The sequence below is a fragment of the Anarhichas minor genome, unplaced genomic scaffold (genome assembly GCF_050575085.1).
Source record: "Anarhichas minor isolate MPS153535 unplaced genomic scaffold, ASM5057508v1 ptg000004l, whole genome shotgun sequence".
NCBI classification, from domain to species: domain Eukaryota; kingdom Metazoa; phylum Chordata; class Actinopteri; order Perciformes; family Anarhichadidae; genus Anarhichas; species Anarhichas minor.
In genome coordinates, this window is record NW_027466450.1 from 8,223,868 (window position 1) to 8,246,564 (window position 22,697).

The 22,697-nt window shown below is 40.4% G+C and overlaps 2 protein-coding genes across 5 annotated transcripts; both read left to right on the forward strand.

Moving 5' to 3' along the window:
- The first annotated feature begins 1,452 nt into the window (after nt 1-1,452).
- acvr1c (activin A receptor type 1C) lies at nt 1,453-15,449 on the forward strand. 4 transcript variants are annotated; one of them, XM_076108295.1, is made up of 9 exons: nt 1,454-1,675; nt 6,794-7,024; nt 10,299-10,541; nt 10,665-10,895; nt 10,986-11,153; nt 11,397-11,592; nt 12,105-12,229; nt 12,511-12,641; nt 12,867-15,449. In XM_076108295.1, the coding sequence occupies exons 1-9, from the start codon at nt 1,606-1,608 to the stop codon at nt 12,990-12,992; spliced, it is 1,521 nt and encodes a 506-aa protein (XP_075964410.1). In that variant the 5' UTR covers nt 1,454-1,605; the 3' UTR covers nt 12,993-15,449. The 4 variants fall into 4 exon arrangements, with proteins under 4 accessions (XP_075964401.1, XP_075964410.1, XP_075964418.1 ...); XM_076108303.1 differs by having other exon boundaries at nt 1,456-1,675; nt 11,397-11,553; XM_076108286.1 differs by having other exon boundaries at nt 1,453-1,675; nt 10,665-11,153; nt 11,397-11,553.
- A 1,652-nt stretch (nt 15,450-17,101) lies between these two features.
- cytip (cytohesin 1 interacting protein) lies at nt 17,102-20,443 on the forward strand. Its single transcript, XM_076108324.1, has 8 exons — nt 17,102-17,334; nt 17,546-17,595; nt 17,839-17,893; nt 18,044-18,146; nt 18,377-18,470; nt 18,602-18,668; nt 18,855-18,921; nt 19,147-20,443. Exons 1-8 carry the CDS (start codon nt 17,179-17,181, stop codon nt 19,623-19,625), a joined length of 1,071 nt encoding a protein of 356 aa, XP_075964439.1. The 5' UTR covers nt 17,102-17,178; the 3' UTR covers nt 19,626-20,443.
- The last annotated feature ends 2,254 nt before the right edge of the window (nt 20,444-22,697 follow it).

The window sequence follows — 22,697 nt, forward strand, 5'->3', positions numbered from 1 at the left end:
TTATCCTTCCCAGCTAAAACCCAACTTCCATATTCCTGTGCCTCTATTTTTGTCAGTATATGTAGACATTTTAGTTTAACCCTGAAATGATTCGCTAATCTTGGTTATTTCTACATATCAATCTACTTTACTGCAAAAAAAAAAAAGCTTGACGTCTGCACTGATGATGCAACAAATTAATTTATATTCATTGGAAAAGGTCAAAAGCCCCGGCACTTCCCTTGCCAGCTGTAAAGTGAAACTGCATGCACAGCAGATATCTTGGCAAATGACAAACAGAAACTGGGCTTTCAGACTGATTAATATGCCAGAGGAGTTATGGGCCCTGATAGGAACACTAACGGTGGACGTCAAACAGAGCTGAGACCCCCCCCTGCCTGCATGTATCAACAGCTGTCAAACCTACGCAGACTGTCTTCATATTCATTGTCATATGAACCACCCTGCCCCAACAAACCACGGAGGTTTGACTCAACCAGTTTCAAAATCCAATCTTATTTCCCTGCGGTTCTGTACTAGGTTTGTACCTCTATGTTACTTACAGCTGAGAGGTAGAAGTCGTAATCTGTTTATGACTGCCTGCAAACATTTTTATTTGTATGGCTAACCTTTTTAAAACCTTTCCACAATCACAAGTAGTACATTCAGAGCAGAGGTTAATGTATTATTGGTCTTTGCAGAACACACAATAAAGCTATATATGTCTTACTATTTACAGTAGACTGCCTAGACTTTGTTGTGAATACATAGAAAATAGGTGCATTCTGTGCTTGTGGTTTTGCTCTTGTAAACTCAGTCCACTCATCCACTCTGCTTGGTGACATTGGCACAAGCAGCAGCAGGGACACATCTTGGTCACATATCGCCTGCAGTCAATAACATATTGCGTGCAGGTGAGTTGAGCTAACATTTGCACTGAGCTTAATGTACAGCAGATCACCTGACGGTGTTTACTCTTTGCTTGGTTGGGCAGGATGTTAGCAGTGATACCTATAGGCTGGTTTCTTTAGCAACTTTCTTCGGCCCAGGGCCCCACACAGGTTTATAAGGTCAATAAAGACCCACTGTGGTCTATGTACACATGCAGTTGGAGAATAGTCTGTGAACATTCCCAAAACAATCACGTTACCCTTGTGAATGATGTATACAGTTGTGATAATGTAGTTTTACATTGATGGCCTTTTCTGTTTACATATCCAGTGTACTCTGGACAATTCTTCCCGGATTCTCCAACCACAGTAAGCAATTTGGTAAATACGTGAGGGCTGACACCTTCACGGGAATTCTCTCTGTAATCAATATGCAGACAGGAGGGGGGTGTTTCACTGGACCTGCAGCAGTTCAATGGATGTGCAACACACTTCCTCTCTGGCTCTCATTCACATGTCTTTATCTGAGGTCTGCAGCGCTAATCCTCTTAAATTCTCGTCAACAGGGGCGGAGCAAACCTCTCATTGCGTTTGGCAGTTGCCTCCCATGCCTCAGCTGTGCGAGGCGTTTGTGTGGTGTGCATGGCCGACGGACTTTTGCCGCAATGAATAACGTCTTTCCGTAGAGTAGCTGCGTAAACGGTGCGTCGGAGAGCGAGCAGATGCTGCTCTTGCCATGATTCGTCCCGGGAAGCGGAGCTTTCAAGCGGCGTTGATCTTCCTGTCCGTCGCCCAGCTGACCGCAGGTACAGTTGTTCTGACAGATCCCCACTCACGCAGTTTGCATTAGCTTAATCGAATGCATTCATTTAGTCAATTGCATTGTTTTATGTGAGTTGTCAAACTGCCTACTTGTTTAAAGTGTTTGCTAACTAGGATAAATAATTAATTCAGTTGATTTTTGAACTCGCCCATTGTATTGACAGACAGCTACGTGCAATGTCACCAAACCATGCACCATGAATATAAGTTTATTCAACTTTTAAGGAAACATTATTTTATACTTAAAAACTCACCTTTGTAAATTCGAAGATTGCATTTGTTTTACTGTTAACTCTGAATGCAAAGACCATTTATTTAAAAAGAAAATGAAAAAAAGAATACAAAGCTCCTATAGGCTACCTGTTTGTCCATGTGTCACTTGTAAGGCAGTAGGCATTAACAGACCACGTGCTGTCCAAAATCTTAGAAATGCTTGGTCAAAAAAAAAAAAAAATAGCTTGTCGGTTAAACCAAACAATAGAATACTGTCAGTTTTATTCTTCATTGCTTTTTCCCAGCCAGTATTATACTATAAGATTATGGTGATGTTGTCATTGTTTTGGGCAAAAGTTAAAATTTGATAGTTTTATACGGAAGGATATTGTTTCATTTGCACATCTTTTTAGATCTGAGTGGGCTTTTCTAGAGACACTTGCTTATCAAAGGTTACATGTGTTTGTTTTATAATATAACGATTACAATTAGTTTGAATACATTTTATTCTACAGTTGAAGAAATTAGGTGAAGAAAAATACCAAACATTCTCCGGTTCCTCTTCATTGTGAGGATATGCAGCTTTTTCTTGTCGTATATGATCGTAAACTGATCTTTGGGTTTTGAAATGCTGCTTGGACGAAACAATTTGATTTGAAAATGTCACCTTGGTGTGATCTGCACGTTTCATCCTTTTCTGAGAGCTAATAGACCAGCTTATTAATGAAAATAATAATTAATCTCAACCTTAATTAATACTGCACGTGGTGGTCCGCAGGCTGTTACGCTGCATCATATATTGTAAAATACATGAATGAATTTCCAGATGCTGGTAAAACAAATGCCTTCCCCTCTCACATGCTGTATCTGACTTATACCTGCTGTCTGCGATTGTCCCGGTGTGTGCCCTGACTTAAAGCTTGTCTGTCTGAGGCAGCAATGCTTGACATGTGCTGCCCATTTTCCTTTGTTTTTGGCTAGGTTCAGGCTTAGACTAAGACATTAACACAAACGTGTAAAAAAAAAAAAAAAAAAAGTGAAACGTGTGCTTGTTTGACAGGTGTGTGGGATCTGTTTTAGAATGTTTTTAATGAGGCAACAAGGTGGTGGGTTTATTGTAGAAGTGGTAAATGTTTGTAAGGCTCTGTCAGTCAACTGGCATTTCTTGTTTTATACACAGTAAATGATAGAAACCCACTTATTGCACTGCACTTTCTTTCCTTATATAAACGAACAGACAAATGCAGATAATCAGCCAAGTTCTTTTTTCTCTAATATGCCCTCAGGCTGCACAATGAAGGTAATACAATAAAAATAAAAATAACTGTCTGAAAACTGTTTTCAAATGAAGGACATGAGAATTTGCATTCTCTCTCTCTACATAACAGCTTCATTTGCAGAATGCGTGGTAACCTTCATTACAATCAACTCTTGCTGACGTTGTATAAAGTACATGTGCACTCCTCTCAGCACTATATATTTATAAATTGGAAATGAACACAAAATATGTTGTTATTGCAGTCTATCGCTATAACTCATCCCTAAATGATTGAGCATCTTAGAGAACAACTGACAGACACATATTTGGTTCAGGAGTAAATACTTTTCATAGAAATGACTCCTATCTCCTCCAAGATTGATAAGAGCTGCAGAGCTATCCAAACCTGTTCGGAGTTCTCAGAACATGCACATATTTAAGGATGTGTGGAAATGTGCATATACGGTTTGATTTGAAATAACAAGAAGTTTCCTCAAAGTTGCTGATGGGTTACAATGTTTGTGATGAAATCTTTATCATGATAACTGCTCCATCTACAAAACCCCGGTCCACAATGCAGAAAACAAGTTATCTACGCCTTTGGGAATTAACAGTTACCAACACAATGATTTCAAAACAGATTGGATTCATCACACCTCAAAGCTCAAAGCAATTCCGTAACAATTTGTTGAACAGTTTTGTTGGACTTCTGATTTATTTTCTGTATATTGGCTTTTGGTGGATTTCATACAGCTTGTTTTGTTTCGTGTAGTTTGTTCATCATGTTAAACTATGCGGTAGAACATTTTTCAATCCTTTGTCAATATGAAGTCACATTAGGGTGTCTGATTTGGGGAAAATGTTACAGTAGATCAGGTGTGACTAAAGATCTATGGCCTGGTGTAAAATGCCAGGCAAGATATGGATTTTTTTTAAACTACTATTTTGTTAATTTAATGCACTGTGTTTAAAAAGACGCTTGTTTTTCTTTTGGCAGTCCTTGGTGTGGAGTTTTGTTCCAGCATTTTTTTAAGACAACAGTACAATATGTGATTTAGTTGATTGTTAGCACAACACTGTTCTCACTATGTATTTTCTGTTTTGCAAACTCAACACAGTTTGGTGTTTATGGCACCCCTTCCCCAAAACCAGTCATCCATCCATCCATTTTCAGTGACTGCTTATCCTATTCAGGGTTGGGGTGGGGGTCTGGACCGATCACAGCTGACGTTAAACAAAGGCAGGGTACATCCTGGACAGGTCACCAGGATATCACAGGGCTGACACATGGAGACACTCACACTCTAACCTAACCTATCCTGCATGTCTTTGGACTGTTGGAGGAAAGGCCTTTATGTGGGGAGAACATGAACACTCCACACAGAAGGGCCGGACAGCAGGGTGGAACCCGGGCAGTGAAGCGACGGTGCTAACCACTACACCACCGTCACTTTGTTCCTAAAAATGACAATTGCTTCCCTGACACCAGACGTGATTAAAGAAGCCATTAAACGCATCCACATCAATGCTCAGTTTTTCATCTGCTTTAAAAAAAAAAGACTAACAAAAAATAGTTACAGAGCCCCAGCACTCAAACTTTAATCATCGTTGTCCTTGAGTAAGTTTGTTGCCAAGCAACTCCCAAGTATACTGTTAAAGAAGTCGGCTGGAGGAGCTTTAAAAAGCCCGTTGAATTATTAGGTTGTATATCCTCTATTTTGTCAATATCAATAAATCAAAAGACCAAAAATTGTGATGAATTCCTCCTGTTGAAATGTAATCCACACCTCTATGCTTCATTGCAACACATATTGCACTGTTGTTTATTTTTGAGTCAATTCTACAACATCTCGGTGCCGTTCAACACTATGAATGCACTATTCATTCCTTAATGAGTAACATTTGCTAAAAACTACAATGGCCAGCTGTTTTCAGGTCATTTAACTATTTATTTGTGACGCATTTTTAAACAATTACATATATTCGGAAGGTACAAATGGAATCTAGGGCTGAGTGCCACAAGGTCAAATTAGAATTTATCTTAATTCTCTCAATTTGTTGTACTCAACACTAAAAGTGGAACATAATTGCTTTCCTTCAGTGCTCCTCTCTACACATTAAAGAAACAGGGTAGGCAAGTCAGATGGTATTGAGAGAGAGACTAACACATTTTATTTTTAAAATGGGAATAGGAAAATAGCTAGGGATCAATCCTTGGACCCATGCTGTTCTCTTTTTAAAAATGTGTCTTGTATTAAACATATGTTATGACTGCTACATGGAGGACACACAGCTGTATTCTTCATTTACGTTGTGTGTCTTTGACAACATTTCCTACTTACTAAGTTGTGTAGCAACCAGGCAAGAAACATCTCCAGATCTCATTCAAAACTCAAAAACAATACATAAAAAGACAAATGTTATGAAATGTTTATTGGACAATAAACATTCAAATTAAAACCCCAGTACAAAAGTGAGAGTCACTTTGGCCATCATCTCCAGTTGTGAAATCTAGTTTTGTGTCTGTTCTTATCTGTAAACACCTGGAAAATATTTATTGATGCTTCTTTTCCTTCTTGGATTGAGCTTTACAATACACGTGGCGGTACACACGCTTAGATTGCTCTATTTCCAGCCCTTCAGGAGTTAAAAATGCCACTCCCAGACGTGCAACAATATCCTCGACTTTGCCTCCTTGTAAACCAGCTTAACGAGCTAAGGAGAGGCTCTATTTGCTATCATAAGACTTTATGTTATGTCTCAGTTGTGTTTCCTGTATTGTTTAATCCAAGCACTTCTCACGTTTGTTGATACATGACAAATACAGAAAATGTAAAGAGGCGACATACTGTCACAAGATGCTTTGTATCAGCAGCCAAATCCGAAAATCCGAAAATAAAATACCTTTGGGGAATGTTTTAGTTGCAACCAGACTGAGTGGGCATGCAAACCACTAATTGCACGCAGGACATACATTTCAGCATCCACCAATTGTCATATTGCTGGTCCCCTTTATTAGGCACCCCTGAACTATCTAATGCAAGCAAATACAGAAGCTCTGCTAAAAAAAAAGAGAATAATAAAATAAGCTTTTACAATCTAGTACATTTTAAATGTATCTTTATGATTTTGTCCTCTTAGCAAATAGTCAGAATTTCAAAATGAAATACTGTTTTGACAGTGACATTTTATGACAAAACATTTTTACAACTTAATAATCTGATTCATAATTGGACACCATGGAGACATTTACTTTCATTATTATTGTTTATATCATTATTTTTCTTCTTCTTATTGAAATAATGCATACATTAAAAATAGTTTAATTTAATTTATTGTATGATATTCTTACATTTTTATTTCTAGATTTTTCCAGTGAGCAGGCAGTGCAAGCTTGCTTATCAATCACTCCCAGTCTTATCAAACAAAGCATGACAGCAGCTTCCAGAGGAGCACAAGATTATCTGAGTGTTAAACTAAGAGGCATTACGTTGGTTCCTCCTGCTTACATAACAGGAGCTTTTAATGAGTTAAAGACAACTTATATGGCTGTCTGTGATTTTCCAAATTAAATGAATTAACTGGTGTCCGTGGAGAAAACAACCATCTTGAGTGATGTCATTTGTTTCAGGTCTGAGGTGTGTGTGCCAGCTTTGCGCCAACCACACCTGTGAGACGACCGCAGATGGAGCCTGCTGGAACTCCGTGATGCTGATCGACGGGAAGGAGGAGACGGACAAGTCGTGCATGTCGCCCTCTGAGATGAAGGGCCAGGTCTTCTGCTACAGCTCCCGAAATGTCTCAAAGAGGAACTGCTGCTTCACTGACTTCTGCAACAATGTGACCCTACACCTACACCCAGGTACCGAGGCTTTTGAACGGATGGCTCTCTTTTAGTTCATTTATTTAATGAAGGTACTCTAATTAAAAAGCAGTAAACATGACTATTTAACCGTAGGAAGGAAAAACGAGACAAAAATAATAGCGGAAAGATGGATTTATGCCCTCAGACAGTTACTCAGACCATGTCATATTGCTCAGTAGATACAGTAGTAATTCAACAACAGCACCATCCCAATCAGTGTGGGATTTCCCACTCATTCTGGCCCCGGCTAGACGAGGTGGATGCTGATCCTACTAGATCCTGTGACATAACAAATCTGGCAGAGGCAATGAGATGGCAGTGAGTGATCTGCCCCCTCCCTCCACTGATACTTTGTCAGACATGTAGTCCTACTGCAAGTTAAAAGCATATCATGGGTCTGCAGGGTGGGAGTTGGCCTTAAAGCAGAGGGGGATTACTTATACCTGTCGATAGACAATTCACGGAAAAACAGTAGGAGCTGAGAGTTATACACTTAGCATTGGGTTCATAGTGTTCTATCTGTTTCTATGTTTAATGTGTTATGTTTCTTTCTGCTTATGTGTAACATATTAATCAGTTTGAGGCAGTTTCAATGCTGTACAGGCCCATGTAAACTGGATAATTGAAAAAGAATGTAAATCAGATTTGTTAAAGCTGCATTCATAATTTTTTGTCCAGTTATGGGCAGAACTTCATAACAAGCTGAAAAACACAATTTACATAATACACCCTTGTTAAGTTGACATGGTTTCTATTTTAGACAAAGAGCATTATTAGAGTCTATTTGGAGTTGTGTTTTGTCCACTTGTTTTGGTCTCAAATAACTCCTGAGAAAAATATTTTTCCTTTTGCTGCTAAATGCTCCGCTATGCCCACTCGTTACTCTTTGTTGTTTGGTGAACAGGATCAGGTAGTGTGCAGTTAGTTTTTTTGCTTAAAACAGCTGCCTGCAGCAGCTAGAAAAAGGATTGAGAGAGCACTTATGCCAACCAAATGGTTGAAACAACAAGCTGAAAGATTTAATCCATTGTTCATATCAGAATTTTGATAAGTGCATCTTTAAGAAAATCAAAATGCATTATATCATCACCTAATATATGAGCATTATATTTCCATTTCATTTAACTACTCATGAGTACACCAATATGGCCAACTATTTTCCTTATTGATTAATTCTATTAATTCTATCCCCACTAATCCCAATGTTCGGTCTTCAGATGTCTTGTTTTGTTCAACCATCTTATTAACATACAAGATGCCGAACACCAGCAAACAATCGCATCGAAAGCAATTAATTTGTTTCGATGAATTGATTGTCAAAACTGTTGCCGATTAATTATCTGTCGATCAACTAATCAATTAATGGACTAAATGTTTAGCTCCAATTTGCAGACAGACGTTTTGTAAAGGTATATAATAAAAAGGTATATATAATAAAAACAAACATGTAAAACAAATCTATTCATGTCGGGTACCCAGATTGATTGTATTAGGGAAACACTGTTGTATAGTCTGGTATTCAAAGAAAGGGCCGTCTATTTTTCCTCTTCCTGCATTTTTAAACTCTTGACAATATGTACTCTTGGTAAATACACGGTCTGTTCTATTTATGACACCCAAGGAAAAAAAGAAAGAAAAAGATAAACAAAAGGGAAGGGAACAAAGTGTCCCGTCCCCCCACCCCCCCACACACACATACGCCACTGATTTATTGATTTAAAAATAATTTGAGTTAAATTCTCAGACAGTGAACCAAATGAAATGTCGAGGTGATACTGGAGATTTAAAGTGTGGTGCTGCAGACTGTTGATGAGATGGGCCAGGGCAGCACCCTCAGGCTGTGATGGTGCTGACTGTGAATGAGGACACCAGAATCAATCTGTTCCACTGCTCTGCTAAAAGTCAGCATGTGAGCTCATCCAGTGTGTTATTTATTTTTCTACACACAAAGACTTAATATGTGTTAGTGCCCTGGCTGTGACGTCTATGTATAGGCCTAATTAGTAGAATGCATTGACGGCTATAAGGTGAAGTTAGTATTAGAAGTAGGAGTGTTTAGTGGTTTGGGGTTTAGTTTAGTGTCCTTTAGCATCGTGCTCCCTAATTTCCAAACATTTGTTCAACTGTTGTGTCAAACTGTTTACAAGTAGAAATGACTGCTGAGACTTCTTCCTTGACCCACGCAGAGTCACCAATCAACAGTTTGTAGAAGGTCTTTTTTCTTGTTTTGCACCATGTCTGCTGAGCTACAGTTGGGCACATGGCAGGACATGTATTTAGGTAAAAGGCTAAAGATTTCTTAGGAAACTGTGGTTTAGTTCACGACGTGTTGCTTTGCACATTGGGCCATCTGCAGATGCTGCATGTTTGAGGCACTCCTAGGCTTTGGGGATTTGAGACGATGAGAAGGCTGAAGAAACTTGGATTAGGTTTCGATTTCTTAAACCTGCATTGTTTATGTTGAAACTGTATGTTAAAAGAGTTATTAGCTCCTGCAATGACTCCTGAAGTTGAAATACGACCAATTCTTTGTATTTCCTCAGGCCTATAATTTAATTTTACGACTATGCTACTGTGCATTATGTTGTCAGCATGTCTTTAAATCTCCTTTCATCCCAGCGCCCACCAGCTCTGCTATTTTTGTTTGTATCCAGGTCTCCGCTCTCCACCCACAGACAAATTGAAGGTCAGCGATGCCAGGTTACTTTGTTTTGGAAAACCAACAAGTTATTCTCAAAGTGCACCTGTTGTTGATCAGTGTCACTTATTTTAAATAAGACAAAAAAATACATTTTGAATTTTTTATAAAAGCTTCTAGCCTCTTTATCTCTTCAATACATTTCATAAATGACATTTATGGGAAGTGATGCTTTGGAAAATGCATTTTTTGGCAGACAAAACTTTGCATCTGCCAAATGTACAATTTCCATCTCTCTAAATTTTACGATTGTCAGCAGGGTGATGGCTTAATTTTCCTGAGTTTGTGTTAAGGTCAGAAAAGCGTTTCTCTGAAATACAGAACATCAGCGTATTTCAGCATTGGTCATTCACCAGTGATAATACTTTAGTTTGCTTGAGATGATGATTTCAGGCCATATTCTGTTGTACATAACATAAAATAATCAATAATGCCCACCAGAGGGTACAACAATTATGAGGAGCTCAGTGATGAACACTATTGTGAATTCTACTGATTCTTTGTCCTGAAGGTTTGATATCAAGGTGCTAAAATGTTGGCCACATTATCGTGTGTGTGTGTGTGTGTTATCAGGGAGGCCTTTGGAAGAACCCGGCTGGAGCAGGCTGCAGCTCACTGTGGTGATCCTGGTGCCCTCCTGCCTCCTGTGTGTGGGGATCCTGCTGAGTGTGTTCGTTGTGCAGACCCATCACTGTGTTTACAGCAGAGCCCGCAAGCAGGACCCAGAGGAGCCTCTGCATGAGCAGATGCTAATGTCACACGACAAATGTCTCAAAGATCTGATCTATGACATGAGCACCTCAGGCTCTGGATCAGGTAAGAGCGACTCAGATTGTGACTCATTCCGGGTTAAACTCAACAAGACTTGGTTAAATGTGAAGCCAGTGAAACGGAATGGTATTATCAATATCAGCTGATAGTCTTGCTGGTGGGTTGCAGGTCTGCCATTGCTGGTCCAGCGGACAATAGCTCGGACCATCGTCCTGCAGGAGACCATTGGGAAGGGTCGGTTTGGGGAGGTGTGGCGGGGAAAGTGGCGAGGAGAGGATGTGGCGGTGAAGATCTTCTCCTCCAGAGACGAGAGGTCGTGGTTTCGTGAAGCAGAGATTTATCAGACAGTCATGCTCAGACATGAGAACATCTTGGGCTTTATTGCTGCGGACAACAAAGGTATCGGAATCAGATACACAGACCAAATAGAATCAAGTTCACATTCTATTTATGAGATACATGTGCCAACATGGGACTGTATTCTTGCAGATAATGGCTCGTGGACCCAGCTCTGGTTGGTGTCAGAGTACCATGAGCATGGCTCCCTGTATGACTACCTGAACAGGTACACAGTCTCTCTGGAAGGCATGATCGTCCTCGCCCTGTCCATAGCAAGTGGACTGGCACATCTCCACATGGAACTCATTGGAACACAGGGTAAGGCTGTATTCTATCTAATCTAACTATGGCACTTGTGTGCTCAGTAAAACCACCATATGCTAAAAACTGTCTTAACCCAGATTCCACCAGTTAACGGGTCAGCCTGTGTTTCTATTCAGACCTGCAACTAAAGATTAATCAGACTTTTGTGATTGATTTAAGTCTCATTTGGTCTCTAAAACGTCAACAAATATTAGAAATGATGGACCAAAACCTTATTTGTGTCCTTCTTGGTGTTAGGGAAACCTGCCATTGCTCACAGAGACCTCAAGTCTAAAAATATCCTGGTGAAGAAGAACGGCACAGCGGCCATCGCAGATTTGGGTTTGGCTGTGAAACACGACTCCAGCACCAACTCCATTGACATACCGTCCAACCACAGAGTGGGAACCAAGAGGTTGGATTTTCCTCACGACACACAGCTTACACACACAAAGTAAAAACAGGATGGAACTGAAATAACTTGATAACCATGGTCTAATTAATTACATTTACCAGGGAGTTTACGTATCAGTCAGCCTCTGAATTTCTCCAAAGTCAACATGTGAAATAATATGTGTTGTTGGAGGTCTGTTGGGAAAAATGCTGGACAAAAGTGAACACATTTGTCTATATATACCAAACTTACCCTGCATGTGTAGCATATACATTTTTAGACTTTGTCGACGCCTAGCGGTTCTATCAAATGCTCACAAGATTCAATATCTATTTGTCGACTATTTCCATGAATCACCAGTGAGTGATGTCACTGTTGTTTTCTGAGAGGATGTGTTTGTTCTAAAAGCATAATGTTCAAATCCCTTTTTTGTTCAGAATGATGACCTGAGCTTGTTTTTTTTTTTCTATATTTGTGATTTTCAATTCAGAGAACATGAGGCGTTTAAAAAAAAGAAAAAGAAATGCTGAGCTTTTTATTTCATTAGGTCTTAATTGTTTTGTCCTCTGCAGGTACATGGCCCCAGAAATCCTGGATGAGGCAATCAATATGAACTGCTTTGAGTCATTCAAGAGGGCGGATATCTACTCGCTAGGCCTGGTGTTCTGGGAACTGGCTCGGAGGTGCTCTGTTAGAGGTACTTTAAATGACACACGCACATACGGACACATCCCACTTTTCTATCGATATTTATAGAAATATTTAATGGAAAAATCATTGGCAAGACTGGACTATAGGGCACTAATAGTCAGCTACATACATGACACCACTGATGAAACTGTAATTGTGCAACTAACAGTTGATTTAAGGTGGTTCATTTCCTTTTCTGATTGCCTTACACCATCACTACTGTGTGTCATCATGTGGGTGAGGAAAAGCAGGATAAACAAAATCTCCTTCTTTGTGCTTTTTTCACAGGGCTTCATGAAGATTTCCAGCTGCCTTACTATGACCTGGTGCCTTCTGATCCAACCATTGAGGACATGAGGAAGGTAGCGTGTGAGCAGAAACTCAGACCCAGCGTTCCCAACCAGTGGCAGAGCTGTGAGGTGAGACGGAAGGATGCATCTGATGTATGATCATATATATGATAGTTATGATACTAACTCATCACTAGTGTTTATTAAACTGCTAAAGTCTGATACAAAACCAAAACAGACTGGGGGTTCAATTCCAGCCCGAAGCCCTTTGCTGCAACTGTCGCTGTATAATTAAGCAGAAATGCCGAAAACACATCTTTATAAAATAGTCCTGTCTCCTTGTTGATACACCAGGCTCTGCGTGTGATGGGCAAACTGATGAGAGAGTGCTGGTATGTCAACCCTGCTGCTCGACTCACTGCTCTGCGGGTCAAGAAAACAGTGTCTCAGCTGTCTTTCATCAAGGATGTCAAAGATTAGTAGGAGTTGTTGCCCTGCAGATCAGCACTGGTGCTGGCACTGGTGCAACACCACGGACTGAGAGCAAACTGGGAGAAACTCTTAACGGTCCGAGGCTGCCCTCTTCAGGAAACAAAAACACTGTTCACCCTCAGAGAGCAACTTCAGGTTGTTTTTGGTGCCAAAGTATTGTAGGGGGTGTCAGTGGCTGCTTTGCACACACGCACCTAGTAAAAAAAAATAATGAACCGAACAGCTGCACTTTTGGTAGGAAGAGCCATAAGAATGTATGTAAAATATAATGTGTAGACAGATTATTTTGCTACCTCAGACATTTAAGTGCCCAAAGCTTGAAGTTGCACATTGTGATGTTTTCGTGCCATATCTTGTATCAAACACAGTATTGCTGAGTAGTTAGTGTGCTAACTGACAATCACACGGATACTGGAAAAGAAACCCTGACTGGTTTTAAATGACACTTTTACAGACTGTCCCTGATAATCTGAATTTTAAAAGTGTTGAAAGTGCTTTTGAATAGTTATTACAGTACTAATTGTAGGTCAATAATTTGTTGCTGGTCCACTGGTTCCGTTGGTCCAAATACCTCAACAAGTATTGAATGGACCACGATTAGATTTGGTTCAGAAAATCTTGGTCCCCAGAGGATGAATAATAATAATAATCCCCTGCTGAGCGGAAACTAATAAGAGTTCTCTTAAAATCGACAGAGTGAACCTTTTTGGATTTAGTTAAAGACTTGACCGTTCCTCTGGCGCCGCCCTCAGGCCAAACTTTAAACATTTGACTGACTGGTGGTAAGAATTAAATCTATGAAGTTGTCTCATGGGATCAGTAGAGTCGCTATAGACTTTTTTTTTTTTCTTGTCCTTTACACAAAGAGAAGTATTGCTTTAAGCTCCTGCTATAACGTTTGCTATAAAGTTTGCACATTTAAAGCTTTCAGTTGCCTAAAAGAGCTGCTCTCTGTCAGGTGAATGCTAGCAACAAAAGCTCATTCATGAATGTGAAAAGTTATGTTTTATATTTCTCAAATATATCTAATCCCACTGGAAGGATGTTGTTCAAATCATAACATCTTTATGATTTTAATGCACAAACTTCAGTATGTTGACATTGGCTCATTGGTATTTTTAACTGGGAAATCTAATACTACATTCAGTATGTTAGAAAACGCTCAATTTTACAAGCCTGATGCTGTTATACAGCAGGTTTCTCAATGTACTACATAACAGCGAAGACCAAGATAAGATCAGATCTTGATAAAGATCTGGATAAAGCCAATAATGAAATTATTTAAAAAAAATGATAACGACAAAATATCATTAAATGTGTTTAAGATATTTCACTTGCAGGGCCTAGTCTGGGTGATGGGCACACATGATCACTGTCTGACGAGGCCTGTAAAGTCTTGTCGTAACAGGCTTATAGGGAAAATGCACACAACTGTATTCCATGTGTGCTTATACGCACCCACATGTGTGACGGTGTGCCTGTGTGTGCGTTTCATATGTGGAGCGACCCCGTGTTTAAAGATGTGAATCTGCTTTATTATTGTAGGTTGTGAAACTGGTACTGTGGGAAAAAAAACCTGTTTCCCATCCACCATGGCTTTCAATTCATCCTCAGTTAACGTCCATGTTTTTAGTTGCTTACTTCCATGTAGCTGCTTAGTGTTGACACATATAGAAGTTCTGTTAAGACTACTCGTTGATAACATAGAATCAGCTGTCGCTCTCTTGACAAATATCAGTTCATCTAAGTCTTTGTGTTTTTCTTTTTACGAAACGATACGTTGACTTCAACCACGGGATCATTCAACTTTGTGTGTTGCAGAATACAGATACAAATATTGAAAATGCAGTATTAAAGGGTCCGTCTCTGCCTGGGTCCGTTGAAAGTACATGTAATATATATTTGTTTTGTATCTAATGTTGGATCTGTGCTGAACCAACCTTATATTTTGTCTATCGTGTCATATCTAGTCAAATATCAGTCGGTGTAAATCGTTGTGTTTTTCATTCGACTTTTATGTGTTGCAGAATGCAGATATGAAATATTGAAAATGCAGTATTAAAGTGTCCGTCTCTGCCTGGGTAATGTTGGATCTACGCTGAACCAAACTTATATTTTGTCTATAGTGTCATATCTGTTTCTCCAAGAATCAGACAGGTGACATATCAATCGTTCCAAAGAGGAGTGTCCACCATGTGCAAATTCTGACTGGTGTCTTTTTAAAAAAAATATATTGTTTATGAAATTGCTGAATGCTAAAATCATATGTGAAACCACTTTCATGAGATAAGACCTGCTTTTTGATTTTCGAATCATCCTGTTATGTAGATCAATACCGTTTTGTGTCGTTGCTCAGATTTCATGCCATTGCATTGTATCTCTTGCACTATTTGTTCTGTATAGAAAAGAGTTATATCAGTGGGTCAATAAACTGTTTCTCATGGAGTGAACTGTTGTCAGTACTTTCTTTCATAATAGAAATATGTTTTTTTTCGTATAAAATGTCTCACATTGCATTTGTGACTTTGAAAGAACTGATTGTGCAGAGCTTTGCACATTACTGCACGTAGAGCAGAATTTCCCGGAGCAACTCATCTGAAACAGGTCCTTTTGTTTTTTATCTTCCCCATCACACTTTTACCTTAACTGACACGACTCATCTCTGCTTTCTGTTCTCCCGCTCTACTCGTGTATCTCACTTATGATGTGTCCGTTAGACAGAGGAAATAAAAGTGTAACATTGAGGCCATCAGCACTACGCAGATGAGTCAACGCCGCAAGATTGTGCTGCAAGTTGCTTTTAACGGATTTGACTGTGCTGCCGGTCACCTACGACAAGAGACACAGTGTTACCCACAGGAGGTTTATGGGGCAAAGAATGAAACTAGTTTGAGATGAATTCACATTTTTTTCACATAAAAAAACCCACAATTTCTGAATACAGTTACTTTTCAGACTGTAACATTGGAAAAATAACCACTGCTTTAGAATTGTAACACAAAACACACAGCAATATAAGACATAAGTATTGTTAAAAGATACACTTCAAAACTTCAATCTAGTTTTTAAAACTCAAGCAACAAGGTGTACAGTATGTTCTGTTTCCTCCCGTATTACAGAACCATTGACGATAGTATATCCAATGTTTTTCCTCCCCGCGTTCATCAAGCAGCAAGAGAGTGTATGATGTCAAAGAAGAGAACAAAATGTCATCTTTTCTGTACTTCTAGTGGTTCAACTATAGATGGGAGTTTGCAATGTCCCGGAGAAAAGGGATATCTGTGTTCCAGACGGTCCCGTGGTCGGTTGGCCAACGGCTCTGCTGCAGGTCAGTGGGGCAGAGGGGATTGCTGTGAGGCAATCTGCTAGTTAAGGAGTATTTCAACTGGGTTCATACATACAGTACTGAGGCTCAAAGCGAAAAGACCCTTTTCTCTGATTTTCAGGTCACCAAAGAAATGCAGCTTTTGTGCACGGTGAAAGATGATATTCTTTTCCTGCAGATTAAACGGAGTACCTTTTGTAAGGATGGGCGTGGTAGTGGAAGAAGGTTTGTGCACTGTGGCTCAGTTTTCTTTGCCCCATCCACCATTGTCCCGCTGGCTGATGGCCTGTGTGTGTGTGATTTCCCTTTTGAACCGACCATGTCTGATGCCTTCGGCCCAATGACCCATGCTGTCTGTTCGGGGAGCGTGACACTGGCCCCGAGCTAAATCAGCCTTTTGTCTGTCCTCATAAGACAAGTCACCCTGCTTGGCAGAACACAGGACTCATGCTCAGGCAGAAGCTAAGCCCATTGAGAAACTGAGAGTGAGAGAGGCTCGAAGCAGGTGCTGGTGGAGGCGTGAGGTGGCAGTTTCTCATGAATTGCTGATTTCTGACAGACCATAAATCGAATTGCTTAGACTGCAAAAAGGGAAAAGGGACTGTTTGAAGGGGAATAATACAGCAAACCATCCCTTCTCAAGAAAGAAGAACAAAAAAAAGAAAGTTCAAAGGTAAACAGGAAATTAGCTATGTGAGGCTGTGATCTGCAGATGCAGGTCCACCACAACCATCACATGACGTGGATTTCCGCTAGTGCTCTCGGCTGCACAGCGGGGCAGGGCCACACAATCACTGAAGAGCTGCTGCAGCAGGACGTGATGGTGCTTTGAGGACTAGTCTCCCAACCATGAATTTCAATGGACTTTCACGCCAGGACAGCCAAGAGAATTACATTCTGGATAATACTCTGAGGAGGAAATGTTCCCTTTGGTACCGACGTTCACTGATGGGAAACAATGATCGACACCGGCACACCACAGGCTCTCTGCCCAGAGTATGCAAGGTGAGACACTAAATCAAGTGTGATATATAGCTGGAATATAAAGAGTAAAAACACACACTTCCACAATTCAAATACAATTTTAATCTTTTGAGTTCTTTAACCCACGTAGGATCAACATGTTCTCAAGTTGAACAATCAGTTCCCAGAGAGCTTTAAAACTTGAAGCTATGGTATTGTTTTAAAGAGGAACTCTGCATTTCTTCTTTTGCAGCCGAAACAAACCCGCTGCAACTCCCTGGTTGATTACTCTGACCCACAAAGGTAAATATATCAAATCTGCTGTGCAATTTATCCTACAGAAGGTTTCACCTTTAACCTTACTACGATAATAATATATATATATATATATATATATATATATATATATATATATATATATATATATATATATATATTGCATTTTTATTTGATTGAAGAGGACGATTAATTACATAAAGAGCAGTTCCTAAAATATAAATTTTTAGCACTCATTTTTCTCTTGTTTTGCATTTCTCCTTTTCACAGGACCACGATTGTACTGGAAAAACAAGACAATGAAACATTTGGTTTTGAAATTCAGGTAATCACATTTTATACTCATTAAGATAAAGTAGCTTACACGTCGATGTCATGCATTTTAATCTCTGATTCTAGAGGATTTTTTATGCTCACTTTATGTGTAAGCGGATCCTTTTACGGAAAGGTATTGACAAATGGTCTCTTGTTGCAGACCTACGGCCTGCAGCTGAAAGACAGCTCTGCAGTGGAGATGTGCACGTTTGTGCGCAAAGTGCAGGAGGACAGCGCTGCTGAGAATGCTGGCCTGACCGCAGGTGAACCACCCACACCCTCTATACAGGCCCTACGCAGGCTTACACACATACACAACCCTTATTACCTTTCCTGTTAACATATTGACAGTTATCTCACTTACCACCCATGTCAACACCCACACACACACACACACACACACACTCTGATGCACATATGCCATGCAAAGTCATGTTGTCTTCTCGTAATTGATTAGTTCCTTTTTTTTTTTTGCATCCTCATTTATTTGCAGGAGATATTATCGTCACCATAAACGGGGTCAGCATTGAAGGATCATCTCATCCGCACATACTTGATCTCATACGAGAATCAACCAACAGTCTAAAGTGAGTGAGAAAAATTCAAAAACTGGTTGTGCAACAAAGCACAAAAAAATCTACTGTATAGAAATAAAAACAGTATGATTACAGTGCTGTTGACAGTGTGAGTGAATATGTGTTTTGCTATGTGATTCCAGGATGGAGACCGTATGTGGGAACATAGTGAAGCAGATAGAGCTGGAGAAGAGCATGAACCTGCTTAAGGTGAGTCTCTTTGACCCTGCCCATGTTTGTTGTTGACGCACTGCGGCTTTTTGGTTGTATAGCAGCCTACGAACAACTGGCACAAGTAAACCCAGCTGGCAGTAATGAAAGAGCAAAACTGATAAAAAATGATCTTACTGGAAGTAAAACCCTGATGTTTCTATTTTTTTTGTTTTGCCCATACAGCAATCGCTACGTGAGAAATTGGTGGAGCTGCAAGCCCTTACATTACAGGAAAAACGTCTGACGCGAGGTGAGAGGGTTTGTTCGGCTGTCAGACCACAGCGCTTCCTTTCTCACAAGTCGTCTTTCTAAAGCGATACAAACGTGTGATGTGAATTCAAGTGTGTAAACTCCAGATAAATTAGATAAAGGAGTTCCCCTGACAAACGAACACAGATGATTCTGAAGAACATCCTGTTGCACACTTCTCGTCATCTGTAGCGTTCTCTCACAGGGGCTTTTGTTATGCTTTCAGGTAACTTGAACAACAGCAGCCTCCACCTCTCAGTGGACCCCTCAGCCATTCTGAGCTCCCCAACAGTCCGCTGTGGCCGGCGTTTTTCTAGTGACAGTAGTTACAGGAGCATGATGACGGATGACAGTGACCAGGCCAGCGTGTTTGGGGATCTGTGCTCTCCCAGCCCATGCAGCGCAGCCAGCACCACAGACGACAGCTGCTTCTTCTCCAGAGATTTCCCCTCACATGACAGCTCCTGCAGGTTTTCCTCGAGCTCAAGCCGACATCACCAATCCATCAGCCGCTGCAGCAGCTCCAGTTTGGCCGACAGCAGCAGCTCTCTCTCTCCTTCCTGGGAGGAAACAAGGATGACCTCCTTGTTTGGTACCCTGCCCCGTAAAAGCAGGAGAGCCAGTGTTCGCAAACACATCTTGAAGTTAATTCCTGGACTCCAGCGATCAGTTGAAGAGGAAGAGATGGGAACAAACACTCAGTGACTTGTTGTTCACATGCTCCTATGTGTCTATATGTTGATATTAAACATGGTTTCTCATGCTCTGGTTGCAGAAAGAAATATACACTGTGATGAAGTGTTTCCCCACTCTTAAGGTTGGGTTAAACCTTTATAAGAAATCTGCTTTTGCCTTCATGGGAACACAGAGATGACAGACATTTTGGGGCTCGGCATTTGTCAATGTCAAAGTTTACTCAAGAGGGTTCTGAACCTTAAAAGTGCTTGGCTTAGACTTGTGGTAGCACAAACGCATTATGGAAATATTATGTTGTTTAAATAAATATGTACATACAATATTACAATGTATATAGATGAGATTATGTGTCGTACTAGCTTGAATATAAGACTGCATTAATCTGAATTGTCTGAACTAGTAGCTGTATTCATGTAGCACCTTGGATTTCCAAATGAGCTTGTGATCTAAAACACAAGAAAACAATTATTTTGCAGGTCAGATAGACATTCAAAGTCTTCTTCTTCTTCTGTCACGTTCAGGTACTGAAAACCAAAACCAAAGCTCTCAGTATAGATATCCGCTCGGCTCAAAACAGGATGTGGGCACAAGAGGTGCTACTTAACGGTTTTAATTTCCAACGTTATGTTAGGCTGCGTACAACTGTCAGTGTTCGGTCAGAAACACTGGAACTGTTTCTTGTAAATTCTGAATGTAACTAAATGTGCAAGTTTCACTTTCAGTGGCAAGAAAACACAACTTTTTTACAGAATGTCATGCTTTATATTTTCATATCAAATCAAGAAAATATGTATGCAAAAAAATAAACTTGAAGTCTTACAAACCCACCAGTGTTTTTCCTTCATATCCCAGATATAACAATGTACACTCATTCTAAAGTTACACGCTCAAAAGGAAAGATGTAACTTGTGCATATAGCAGAGTGGTGATGATGACATTGATGGTGATGCTGGTATTACACATCTTTTACTCATACACACAAACTATTATTATTCTTGGGAATGCACTATTGTTTGTTAAAAAATGAAGCTAAACACTTGAGAATAGAAACCTCACACATTTCCTGTAATAAGTCTCACTTCTTTGGTTTCCTGCTGCAGCTGCTAAAGAGAGAGAGAGAAAGAGAGACACACAAAGGGGCATTCTCATATTATCACATTATGATCAATTAAACAGAGTTTTCCTGCACTTGATGATTCCCATTCACAAGCAAGATGACACTGTTTATTTTGAAAGCTGCAAAACCAGGAGAAAAATCATTTAGAAAATCACCACTTCTTTTTCACGTGCGTAACACTCGCTTCACTTGTGTTATGAAGCAGAACATGAAATGGTTGAATGGAAATGCCTCTTGCATGCAGACAGTGTGGAGGAAGTATTCACATCCTTACGTACAAAGACCAAAAGTAGTTGTTCTGCAGTAAAATATCTCCCATGACGGATTATCATAATAACATTGTGCATAAGCAGCTTTTTACTCTAGCTTGTTGGATCTTTAGCTACTTATACACAGTTAGGTAGGTTTCCAACGTAGTGGTGGAACCCCTCCGAATGGTTACAAGATAAATCTGAGGGTTGTGACATGATTAAAGTGAGATGAAAATCCACAAATCTGTACTTTGAGCTTTCTCTAATCTTTTACCTCGAACAGTGCTGATGTTATGTGTTTGAACATACTGTTATATCAGCATTTCAGGTGCCTTACTTAAGATACAATGGTATTTACATTCAGTTAAAACGGGGCTTAGCTTCAGCACATGTGCAAAAACACTGTCGGTTCAAACGGGGAAACACTGTAAAGAAAACCTTTAGGAGAATGTTAATCCCGACTCAAAACGTTACAGAATGAAGGTGGTCACCCAACAGAGATTAGCAAAGAATGAGTACAATCACTTCAATATGCAGATGCCAGAGCCACAAAGAGTCTTTGTTGGGGCAACAACAACACCCCTGTTCTCCGGTGGTTCAGCATGCACACAGACTTACATGGTACTAGCACTAGAGAGCACACTAGAGAGCTTGACCTTGCGCTGCTAACTGAAATGTAGGATGGATTCCTTTTTCACTCTTTGACAAAGCAGGATAAGAAGTACTTCTGGTAACATGCTTGGAACGGTGGAGTGCTCACATTTTTATTTGAGAAATAGAAAGCCAAAAAACAGCTAAGAGCATTGAAGCGCTGACCATTTTCAATAGAGGAAAGATAAACAGTCAGATGGAGATGGAGACAAGCACAATGCCTGCAAAGGCCCCGAGGCTCACAGTAGAAAAAGACGCACTCCCATCCCCGGTACTGGAGATCATTGGAGGGATCACTCTTGAGGCCCTCCAGACCCCGGAGGATCCTGAAGAAAGAGACGTGTGGTCGATGGAGGAGGGAGATGACTCCGTGTTCTACAGTGAGGAGGACCGAGCTCATCAGGAAACAAAAGCAAACACATCTTGTGGTTTTGGTGCCGACGGCTGCAAGCTCCTTGTCAACAGTGTGGCAGCTGAGGATGAGGATGATACGGAGGACGAATCCATTATGGACGAAGAAATCGCAGAGTTGGAGACGGAAGTGACTCAGCGGGTCATTCTGACTGAGCAAGAAGAGAAGCAACAAGAGCTCCAGAAACCAAAAACTGTACCTATGGATCAGTCAGATCCTGCAGAACCAGGAGCAGAGTCTAATCCAGCTCCAGAGAAGTCAGCGAGCACCTGTGGAGAATCTCTAAACTGCACAATTACAGACATGCAAACACAGCAAAACATATCAGCAGACAAAGGTAAGAGGAATTTAACATTATTGTGTAGTAAAATAGACTGTCTGAAAGAGAGGTTTTTGTTTACAGAATGCAAAACAGATTCTCCTTTTCCTCTTCGTTTCAGTGAATCTGCCAGTTGAAAAAGAAGAAGTGACCCCAAACCTTGAACCCTTGTATGAAACCGACGGGGAGCGTTATACGAGGCTGAGCGGGGAGGCGGACGTCCCAGAGCAGAATTCTAGTGCTCAACTCCAGATGTCAGGTGACAGGCAGCTTCAGGTGGCGCCAGAGCAGGACCAGGACTTCGATGTCCCTGTGGGGTTTCATCAGAACT